The sequence below is a fragment of the Papilio xuthus genome, unplaced genomic scaffold, assembly GCF_000836235.2.
Source record: "Papilio xuthus unplaced genomic scaffold, Pxut_1.1 DF827570.1, whole genome shotgun sequence".
Classification (NCBI taxonomy): Eukaryota; Metazoa; Arthropoda; class Insecta; order Lepidoptera; family Papilionidae; genus Papilio; species Papilio xuthus.
The window spans coordinates 2,986,506-2,999,008 of NW_013531079.1; the positions used below are offsets into that span (position 1 = coordinate 2,986,506).

General features: G+C 35.2%; 1 protein-coding gene across 1 annotated transcript in view; it reads left to right on the forward strand.

Moving 5' to 3' along the window:
• Positions 1-1,057: 1,057 nt before the first annotated feature.
• Positions 1,058-12,503, forward strand: part of LOC106118504 (Hormone receptor 51) — a 21,246-nt gene continuing 9,800 nt past the window's right edge. Inside the window, exons 1-2 of the mRNA XM_013313164.1 lie at positions 1,058-1,182; positions 6,771-6,874. Coding sequence (XP_013168618.1) covers positions 1,058-1,182; positions 6,771-6,874 — 229 coding nt within the window. The remainder of the gene's footprint in view (positions 1,183-6,770; positions 6,875-12,503) is intronic.

The window sequence follows — 12,503 nt, forward strand, 5'->3', positions numbered from 1 at the left end:
AAGATTAAGGGTACGGATTTCCGATCACGAGGTCGGAGTTCGAATCCCGCCATTCGACTATTGTCGTAAACCATATCCTAGCACAAGCCTAGAGCTTAGTTGGAATGGTAAAAGAAATATTAGTAAATTTACAAAAAATCTGCTAATATTTTACATTAAAAAAAATCTATTAAAATTTTAGTAAACTTACAAGAATAAAATTTGTCAAGGTCATAGCTCCATTGGCATACCATGGGTTTCCGATACCAAAATCCCTGTATAAAACATATCGTCATCTCTCTCATTATCTTTGATACACAGAGATAACACTATTTTTAGTTACGATCACGGGAACCAACAAGAGTGAAGTCATTTTACCTCTTACTTACATAAGTCGGGTAAACATTCTCTTAAGCCTAAATTATCGATTTTTATGAGTTAAGTTTTATATCCTTCATATTCCTCAAAGTTTAGATAAAGAGCGACTGTCAATTGTTTTGTTTATCCGAATAACTCAGGAGTTTGTTAATCATTGTTCCAGTAGATGACAATACATCACTCCGCTGGTCACCACCGACATCAGCACTGGTCGCTGCCGCTCTAGCGCCACCGGCTCTACGTCCCTGGTTACCTGACCCACCGCACAAGAAGACCAACCACCTGGGTAAGACAGGTCCGCGTCATATTGAGCAAATTTCATAACTTGATCAGGGAACTAGAAAAGCTGTCACGCTTTTTCTTTGCTTTTTACAATAAAAGATTCTCATCATCATCTCCCAGATTTGGTCCCACTTACGTAGGGTCGGCGTGCCGATTTTCATCCTCCAAATTGATTTACCTGCCCTCATCTCAGTGGTTACTCCTTTCTTAATCATGTCACCTTTCACAATCCATCCATCTTTTCCTAGGTCTACATCTACCTGTGTACCTCTCCACACTCAAAGTTAACGTTCTCCTTGCCACATGCGATGCTTCCCTCCAATACAATAAAAGATTTTATTTAACTTAATTCAAACCTGATTCCTTCAGTTTGCTGTTTGTCTGTCTACTTCCTACGTAGAAGACTTGTTTAATTATTATGGTTTCAGGTTTGGTGTGCGTGGTATGCGGCGACACTAGCTCCGGCAAGCACTATGGAATTCTCGCGTGCAATGGCTGCAGTGGATTCTTCAAAAGATCTGTCAGAAGAAAACTAATATACAGGTGAGAAAACTATATCAGTGTAGTGTGTGACTTCTGTACTCAGAGTATTAATTGATAAAGCAATTAGGACTTAGTGTTCTTTAATAGAGACTATGCAGGCAATGCATCTGTAATTCCTCTGGTCTTCTCGATATTCACGAGCATGGACCCTTGTGTAGTTGACAATAAATCTACACTAAAGAAGACCACTTAACAACTGTGTGTGGTGCAGTTAAAAATCCAGAACAGCATTAGCTGTTGCACGAATATAATATACGACCACACAAAAACACGCGTCAAGTTTTTTTTATTTGTAGTTGGCAAACGAGCGGCTACATAAATTCGCTAGACGTGTCCACTGTCCTTAGACCTAGTTCCGAAGAACTGTTTGGAACGATTCCTGCCACCGAGTTCCGTCATCGGACGACACGACAGACCGCCAGGTTCCATTCACACCAGCTGGCTGATGGCTGGCATTCCACAACGGTGCGTTGTGGAACGGTCTGTCCTCGGCGGTATTTCCAAACCAATAAGACTTAGGGACCTTCAAGAAGCGAGCATACCATTTCCATGGGTGTCGTTGATCACCGGTGTTCCCGCCGCTCGTTTGCCCCCTTCTCTTATAAAAAAAAACCCAGTTTCGAATAAGTGTGGGTCCTAAGGCATAATTCTTGTTTTCTTTCCTTTATATTGAAATTAACAGTTTATTCTCAAGCAGTTATACAAGAAATTAGGTTAAATTAGCTATTGATGACCAATTGCTAACATACTTTTAAACGAACCCTAAAAATTTGTCTGATCTGAATATTTGACAAAGACAATAGATGAAAAATATTGAGCAATCGAAGAGAAAGTCAGAAAACATGATGTAGGCCGTAGACGAAATGAGCACGCGGATTTGTAACAACTGAACAAATAACACCGAATTTCTTATATCCGTTGAACGAAATGTTTGACAAATATCACAATTGGGCCAATGACTCAATAGAACATTTGTTTGAACTATTTTAGTATGAATTTTAAAACTAACTTTATAAAAGCGTACAGTTTTTTACTTTTCTTTTCACAAACATAGCCTTAGTATTAATTAAGTAGTAGTAACATGAAGTTGAAGTAGATGTCAAATAAGCAAACATTATCACTTAAAAGTTTCAAATCTTACCAATATAATAAACGCGAATTTTTGAATGGATGTTTCTTTGAAGGTATCTCCAGTCATTTATTTAGACATTATTTAACAGTGGTAGAGGGCTCTACAGATGCAAAGTGCAAAGATGTTAAAGCGGGCGCTTTAACATCTTTGCACGAATTGGCCCGGCTCGCCCGGTGAAATACCACGACCACACAAAAGACAGGCGTCAAGTGGAAGCAATTCCGCGTTTCGTCTGATGAGTGTGTGTCACGGAGGCCTAATTTAGTCCTCTTTCCCTTCCCAGCCTCTTTCTTATAACGAAAGGATGGAAAGTGTAAGTGGACTTTTCGGATGGGAGGATGCATGGGAAGGGAAAATATTTTCTTTCTGTACATCCTCTCCTCCGTCGATTAAAGGTAGGCAAAGCATATGCAATTGCGTGTGTCTATGGGCAATGGTCGCTTCTATTTCAACGATTTCAGGTGGCCGTTCGCTCGTTTGCCACCTTATGATATAAAAAAGAAATAAGAACGGCTGTATGGATCTCAATGAAATTTATTATAGATGTAGACCATAGACATGAAGAACACATAGGCTACTAATTAAGTTTCTTTTAATTCCGTAGCCATCGCTGGGCAAAAGCTAGTAGTTAATAATTTCCAGACATTTGAATCATTTCCTTACTTTCATTTTAATCGCCAATAGCACAAAGATTAGTAGCAAATGACACTTCACATTCAATAAAACGTGGATCATAATTCTGTTTGTTTCTATTTCTATTTCTTACCTAGTCAAGTAATACACCATCATCCGTAGGTATCCATAACAAACAAAACAGTTTGTTTTAAATTGTGTATAAAAATATTCAAAAGAATATTAATATTAAATAACAATCAAACATCCCCTCGGCGGTACAAAAAAAAAGTAAATCCAACAAAATCCCTATCAAAAACTGTAGCGTAGTAGACGGTACAAGTCACATCTGCGGCAACACAAAAATGACAATAGGGCGAGCTGATAACACTTGAACCCACTTAATCCATGCTGCGAGCATATTCCTAATTCTTCTTGCATCTGTGACCGGGGTGGACTGCGACTGTAGAGCATACGCGAAGCGGAAAGCGATTTAACTCTTAAAACAACACAAGTGACCGACCGCGACACCATCATCATCATCAGCTCACTATACGTCCCCACCGAGGGGCTTGGAGCCTACCTTAAGTTAAGGGTAATTAGGCCATGGTCAACCACGCTGGCCGAATCCGGGTTGGTTGACTTCACACATATCTTTGAATTTCTTCTCAGATATGTGCAGGTTGCATCACGATGTTTACCTTTACCGTAAGAACGTAGGATAAATGTACATATGTAAATCGGAAATCGAGAAACACATTGGTACATAAACAAACGGCCCGCGACAACGAACGCGCGGAATTAAAAAAAATATTATAATTAAGGGCCTATGTGTTCTTCTGGACTATGTTTTGTGTAATAATGTTTAGGCCGATTATGCCTATCTATTGCTTGTTCAACGCTTGCTTGCACGCACGGCAGACGGAACGTGAAAATGAGTCGTGCATTTTATTAATTTAAAACACGTTACCACGTGAAAAAACAACAATTTATAACATCGTTATATATTTGGTAATATAGTTTGTAGAAGAATACTATTAAGACATACATTTAGGCAAGTTAAAATATAGATATTTCATTATAAACTTAAACCAAACTATGGAATCATCACGCAAGTGAAATTTACACTTATGTAGCGAAAATCTGTACGTGTTCATACCCGCTAATCGCTACAGCTTATAAGTAAGTCGCAATCTAAAGACGCCCCCGATTGTGGCATATTTAAATGCAATGCGAAATTCATTTGCGTTTTTACAGCGAGTGCTTCCTTCGCTCCTCACTGTATATCGTTTATATTTATTGAACTTATTATAATATTATTTTTTATAAACGTAAGAATATGCAGTCTGATATTATGACTTGAATTAAAGTGAAAAACGTTTGAATTCGAGCTTAAAAACCTATTAAATTTCTCTATTCTATTAGTGGAAAAATTTTTCGCTTCAAATTTTAATGTTATTTTTACTAGCTGTCATACTCCGTCCGCACGGAATAAAAAAAACATAATTAGTAGCCTATGTGTTCTTCCAGACTATGTTCTATATGTATGCCAAATTTCATCAAGATCAGCTCAATCGTTCTGGAGATACAAACAAACATCCTTCAAACATCTTTCATCAGTAAGATTACGTCTTCTTAATTGTTGTCTAATCGTTACTTAAGCAATCCTTAAATGTGGCTTTACAGTCTCTGAGTGTCACAGTCATATATTAAAATCATTTTGGAAAAATAAAGCAACATATGTAGGTCCTTTGTGTTATCCAAAAAATCGCTGGTAAAATTGTGAAAGATTATATTAAAAACAGTTTAACATTTGGCCCTTACAGCCCTAAAGAGGCGCCTACAATTAATCCGGCACCCGCGTAATTCTATTAACATTGTACACGCACCCTTATGATGGATGGGGTAACATGTGTACACCACTTTATGCCAAATTGATTTTTCAATGTCCCTTTTTATCAATAATGTTATCAGATAAATTGAACTGAATATTTTTAATTTAATTATGAAAGAGTAAATTATGAATATTTTATATTGTTATGTTTTAAATACTAATATTAAAAAACGAATTTAAAAATATGGATATGAAAATAGTAAAAAGTTTATGATATTTTCATCCAATTTCGCATTTTTGTATCTTTATTTTGCGTCAATTTAACTGTCAAACGTAGCAAATTCAAAATGTAAGGTCCAAATCTATACATATAAATGAAATTGGAGTGTCTGTTTGTAATATTGAATTAACCGTTTTTATTAAATGTATATGAATACAGTTCATATACCAAAATAACATTTTTTATAATTTTTGTCTGTCTGTTTGTTCCGGTTATCTCTGAAATGGCTGGATCGATTTTGACTTTTATTGGCATGTAGCTGATTTAATAAGGAGTAACTTAGGCTACGTTTTTTAGAAATGCAATGTCTAAATACTGTCCTGTACCGCGCGCATCTCAAACACTTCACGCGTACGAAGTCGCGGGCACAGCTAGTATTGATTAAATAAAACTATTTATTATTGCTATTAATTCCTTAAAAAGTTGTACAGAAAAATAACAAAAGACAACTGTTAATATATTATGTTTAATATTCACCAAAATTTCAAATAAAATACCAACAAATATATGTTCCTACAAGGGTGATGTTTGGGTCCACTCTTCACAGTTTGAATGCTCCCTACAGAATGTATTCCAACAAATGTCAACCTCTCGACCAAAGCCTATTATATGAGGGATTACTTGTAATGAAATATCTTTAATCTGTATTAGTTTCTGTGCCCACATTTTTGTTGGTATTCAGTAGCGGTTTCGCTTTGATTGGATACATTTTCCTTCTTCCGAAGGGGATTTTAGATTGCTTTCACTTATATATAGCTTGTGAGTTTCTACTGTTGATACACTTATATTAAAACTAGCTGTTACCCGCAACACCATCCGAATTAAAAAAAAAGTGCCTATATGGTCTTCCAGACTATGTTCTATATGTATGCCAAATGTCATTAAGCCTTACCTTCAACCAGAGATATCTTCAACCAAACATCCATCCATCCAAACATTCGCATTTATAATATTAGTAACATATATCACATTCTTGACATGTTCTAACTGAAGTTTCTTTAGTGGACACGGTTACGAGTGGTATGGACGAAAGTTGCTTAAAGACTCTTTTAGTTTCTTTATAGTCGTTATTTTAACGTGCTACAAAAAGGGGAAGGTTCTCGGTTCATTTGATTTGATTTTGATAGAAGATATTATGTCATCATAATTTTATTTCATCGCTCATCAGCTCACTATACGTCCCCACCGAGGGGTTCGGAGCCTGCCCAAAATCAAGGGTTACTAGGCCATAGTCAACCACGCTGTCCCAGTGCGGGTTGGTAGCTTATTTTATCATCCAAGATTATTATAGTAGTAGGTCCTTCTCTTATCATTATCTTTCTTTGAATCTTCTCGTCCGTCGATTAAGTTAACGGTTACTTCCCGATTTAGTGAATTCAAATGTCCGCTTGCTCGTTTGCAATCTTTTACACTAAAAATATTACATTTGAAGGATATTGTTTACTTCTAAAGTCTATAGCAAAAAGTATTTCTTTCTATAGAATTAGGATAGAGCCCTCAGAATCTTTTTATGGATTGTTTAACTACGAATATCTATTTTGTTCCGCCAAATCTGCCATCATTGCTCCAAGAGTAAAAGTCCTCTCCATAGAAAATATCTTACCCGTTCATTTCAACTTACAGGTGTTGCCGCATGATTTCTGTATTGCCACTGTCATCTAAAAACTTACTCACTGACAATAGATACTATTTCATATTTAATTGTGTTCATATTATACTTTTTTATTCAGATGTCAGGCGGGCACGGGGCGTTGTGTGGTCGACAAGGCGCACAGGAATCAATGCCAGGCCTGTCGTCTCAAGAAATGTCTCGCCATGGGAATGAATAAAGATGGTAAGTTAACAATTAAATAACATTGGTAGAGTTTGCAATATTACCTACACGAATAGCCAACTCAACCAATACCATAACTACACGAGAGAAGTGGATTTCGTTGACTGATGTCAAAAAAACTCTGCCACATATGACTAATCGCCTTTCCCTGTTCATTCTTATTGTTATAAGGAAACTATAGAAAAGAGTTTTTGGCGGAGTTTTTCCTCCTCTGTCTCATCCTATGCCTATTAAGAAAGAGGAATTATTTTTCTGTTAGCACTCGCCTTTATTTACTAAGTAGGAAAATAGTTACTTATGAATAGCAGTGACCTAAAGCAATTTGTTCACCTTGACCTAAAATAATCTTCTATGTTCAGAAAAGCTCTCTAAACCTTATTATATGAATTGGGACTGAATATTCGAAGGTTTAATAAAATAACTAAAAATTTAAAACACTTCTTTCACCCTTCCGATGCATTTTTCAAAGGAAAAATAATTGACAAGGAATTAAAATTTTTTAAAATATAAAAAGTTCGAATTTTGAATATATTCTTCTTTGTATTAAAACTCTTTGCTTAACTCTTAACAATATCTCTCTGGCATTTTTTCACATCATACGAATGTACGAATGCAAATGTTTAGATGAATGGACGTTTGTTTGTTTGAAGGTATTTCCAAAACGGCTGAACGGATCTATAAGACATTTGGCATACATACAGAGCATAGTGTGAAGAACACATGGGTTACTGAATTGTTTTTAATTTAACGCGGACAGAGGTACGGGCGATAGCTAGTTAATAATAAAATCGACAATTACTTTCCCACACTAAACTCTAATAATAAAACATCATAAACAAATCAAAACATGTCAGAATCCGATAACATTGGAACAAATCCGTGCAACGCTCTAGCCGTCACATACAAGCAGGGACGCAATTAGGCGTCACAACATTAGGACAGACAAGTCGATGGACCCTTTGTAATTATTGTACATGCGAAAATAAACTCTATTGTTACACAATACAGTTTAATTTGATTTAGCTGAATTCAATAAAGGAAATATAAGTTAATAATACAATAGAATAAAAGTAATTAGATAAGTACAAGAGAATTAAATCGTTATAGTTTGACATATGTACATTTATCCGACGTTCTTACGATGAAGGAAAACATCGTGATGCAACCTGCACATATCTGAGAAGAAATTCAAAGATATGTGTGAAGTCAATCAACCCGCACTTGGTCAGCGTGGTTGACTATGGCCTAATCACCTTAACTTAGGGTAGGCTCCAAGCCCTTCGGTGGGGACGTATAGTGAGCTGATGATGAGTATGACATCAACTTGATGATTGCGTAAATATTGAAACATTTTTTTTTAAATAAATGGTCATAATTTTTACATTAGGCCAACAAAATCAAAATGCTGTTTGTCATTCGATTCGGAATCTAAGGAAGAAGATCCACTTTTTATATGACTCTACTAAATGTTGCTCGCGACTTCGTTCGCGTGGAGTTAAAAAATAACATAATGAGCCTATGTGTTTTCCATACTATGTTCTATATCTATGCCAAATTTCATCAAAATCCGTTGAGCCGTTCCGGAGATAACTTCAAACAAACATAAGTACGGCAACGCATCTGCGGTTCCTCTGGTATTGCTGATGTCCATGAGCGTCGTTGATCACCTCGGCGTTCCCGCTGCTCGTTTGCCCCCTTCTGTTATAAAAAAAGTACATCTAAATATTCTCATTTATAATATTAGTAACATTTACTGAAAGAAAGAGTTTACTTTTTCATTTATCGTTTCTGAATCTCTTGAGGTAAAAAACAATAAAAAAAATTTCCTTTGACTCTCTTAGATAAAAATTAGCGGGGACACACTGAACCGCGGCTAAATCACAATTAGAACTTTAAACCCTTTTTCCTCTCACACTAATAATACAAATAATGTGACACTAATATATATTAACAATGGGAACATGCCACATAAGCTCTAATAAAGATAGCCCCAAGCGAAAAGGGTTACTTAATAATAGCTTTGTACTTAATAAGTGTTGGTGAAAGCACGCAACTTAGCGGTTGGTACGATTTGCACCAAATAAGTTGAAACGAATGAATGTAACGAATTCGTTGGATATTTAAATTAAATTTCTGTCGTATCTAAAAATATTATACTTTTATATTATATTTCTGGATAAAACTCTAAATATATGATCTTATAATTTATACATCTATACATATAAATAAAATAAGAGTGTCTGTTTGTAATAATAACCATTTTTTACTACACGTATATCTTGTATCTTTAAATGAGCAATTCTTGTATATATATATTTGGAATCTCGGAATCGGCTCTAACGATTTTCATAAAATTTAGTATATAGGGGGTTTCCGGGGCGATAAATCGATCTAGCTAGGAATCATTTTTAGAAAATGACATTTTATTCGTGTTTTATCGATAATCAACTTAAACATAAACTTAACTTTTTCTATCGGTAAGATCGAAAAATATTATTCATATTTCATCATTTTATTAGTAATTCGTACTTAAATATTATATAATTTCCAAAAAATACCGAGCTAAGCTCGGTCATCCAGATATTGTTATATTATGCGGTACACCAAAATAAACTTTTTTTTTACAATTTTTGTCTGTCTGTTTGTTCTGGCTAATCTTTATAATGGCTGGACCGATTCTGACGGGACTTTTATTGGCAGATTGCTTATTTAATAAGGAGTAACATGGAATACGTTTATTTTTGAAAAAAACATTTTATTTTAGAAAAATATAGCAATGTTGCAAAGTCCAAGAATCGTCCAGTACCGCGCGCAGCTTAAAGCAAGTATTTCACGCTGACGAAGTCGCGTGAGCTCGTAGCTAATAAGACAGGAGAATTTGTACTTAACTTTTTTTTAACTGTATTTAACCAAACTTTCATATCTTTTGGTCCGTTTAAATTATTCCATCATGCCTGATCTAGTGAAAGACGTTATGCACAAAACTAACAAATGTATGCACGAGTTAAAAAATTAAATGGAAAATATTTGTAGGGTTCTGTAAGCCTTCATTTGTATACGGAGCGGTTTGCGGGCACGTGGCGGCGCGTGCTACGACTAGTTTTTTTACTCCGCCACGCTTTAAACCCTTCCAACCAACAACTATTAGTAACATTTTGTTATGATTACTAAAAGAGTGAGAGACATTTCTTGCTAACTAATTGGTCTGTTTTAAAATCAATTTTGTAACCAAGAAAATAGATAAAAAGCTTTTATTTTGTCATTAGAAATTTTCTTATCTTTCTAATAAAATAAATACGAATGTTTCGACAGTTTGTTTGAAGGTATCTCCGGAACGACTTAACGGATCCTGCTTAAATTTGGCATAGATGTAGAACATTGGAAGAACACATAGGCTACTAATTAAGTATTTTTTTTAATTTCGCACGGACGGATTCGAGGGCCACAGCTAGTACTTAATATAGAGCTACTTTAAAATTGATATCCTAAACATTCACAAATACAAATGAAACATAACTTATAGCTTCTTACCGAAGTTTGTAAGGACCATAGCTCTGATATTTTGTTAAAAATGTCTTTAGTAATTACTGCATGTTTCGTAGCTCTTGGTTGTGATTATAAATCCTCTCCTAATAAGATGCCCTTCTTATAGGTACTTATTATTATTTTATACCATGATATTTGCTTAATAAAACAAGGATTGCCTGGACTGTACCAGTAAATAAGCAGTTTTCAACTGCAGTTGACAAATTAACTTTTGCAGCAATAGTGATACTTTATCTTTGATTTCTATGATAAAATTTGCAACAATGCAAAATAAAACCAGCTTCATTAATGCAAAATGCCTTAAGCCGATTCTAATAAGTCACACCTCCCACACTAACGACCGCACGTCGTACGTCCTCACCGCTTGTTATAACAAAAACTACAAAGCTGAATGCCGTGGGCGTTCTAGCATCACATTCAAATCACTTCAACCCCATAATGTTTAACCGCAATCGTATTTAAATCTGTTATAACAATGTCATTAGCGATTCTACTGATGTCCACAATGTGAAAGGCTCATAGTTGGAACAAAACCAATTAACGAATATGCAAAGATTCGAAGGAATTAAATCGTTAGCCTACTAATATCAAAGCTAGAAACTAAGCAGCAAACAAAGATATAGGAAACATAAATTTTCCGATGATCAAAAATTCACTGTAAAGAATTACTTTATAATGCTATCTTACTAATGTTATAAACTAGCTGTCGCCCGCGACTCCGTCCGCGTGGATATACAAAAAAACTTAATTAGTGTAGCGTATGGGTTCTTTCAGACTATGTTCTATATGTACGTATGCCCAATTAAAAAGCGATTATATTATATTTTCCACGCGTACGGAGTCCCGGGCGACAGCTAGTTACAATGTAATTCTAATAGCCGTCAAAAATATATAAGGCAATCTCATTTTACGTAATTCGCATCAAATTCAAACATGTTCAAAAACTTTCTTACATCGACTAAGGTGAAAAGTAATTCAATAAATCCTCATTGAAGACAATGCAAATAAAAACACAGTCAAGTTTAAGTCGAAAACTCACGATTTAGATTTCCTACGATTACCATAACGTACGAGCGTTGAACAATGAAACGTTGATCCAATTTAACACGAAAAGAAACTGTCAAAAAGATGTGCCGTTGTAATGAGGGCATAGACGCGCACCCTGCGGCACACCCGTCGGGAAGCTTTTATTGTGTTAAGCTCCGGCATTATTTTGCACTTGGCTTTCTCCCGTGAAAAGGAACACTTAATTCGGTTACACTTTGAGATGCCGACGCTACAATCTCGTTACGTTTGGGCGTTGGGACCATGCTCCATCTTGTCAAACGCCTCGGCCCCACCTTTTCTCTAACTGTATTAATTACAAGTTTAATTTGTGCATATTATAATTTCGCTTTTTTTATTTAATAATCTCACATTTCCTATCTGTTATATAACCGTGTTCTTATCAGCTTGTTTTACTCATAAAATCATAATTTAAATTATGATTAAAAAGCTTTGAAGAAGGAGGTTATGACCTCTGTAGACTAAAAAATAACATTAAATCTATTTATCTTCTCATAAAAGTTTTGGCTGCTAGCATTTTAGAAGCGGGGAATTAAAGATTCATTTGTAAAATTAAATGCTAATGGGGTGATTTCGAGTTTTAATCCTGGACTGTATACCTTTTTCGTATCGCTTTGAGCCCTGACTTACAATGAGTACAGTCAGGTTGAAAATTCATGATGTATCATTTTAATAAATTGTGCATAAAATTTTTACTGCATTAGATTGATTGATTTAATACATAATTGCGTAACGAAAAGTAGATCTTAAATCTTTTGTTATAGAGGTCATTTTTGTTCGGTATCCATTTAATAAACACCAATGGATTACCTATACTTTGGCTTAGCTATCTTTTTCTTTAAGATTCATGATGTCATCATATACATTCTTCCTTAATATTTATCAGGCTGATATTTTAAAAAATAATTAGTAAGGAACTTTTTGCACCTTATTATCTTGTTATTTAAATTGGTAACAATTTTCGTGCACGACTGTACAGAAATCCAACGTCGCGTACCCTAACAGTTAACTGTTTATA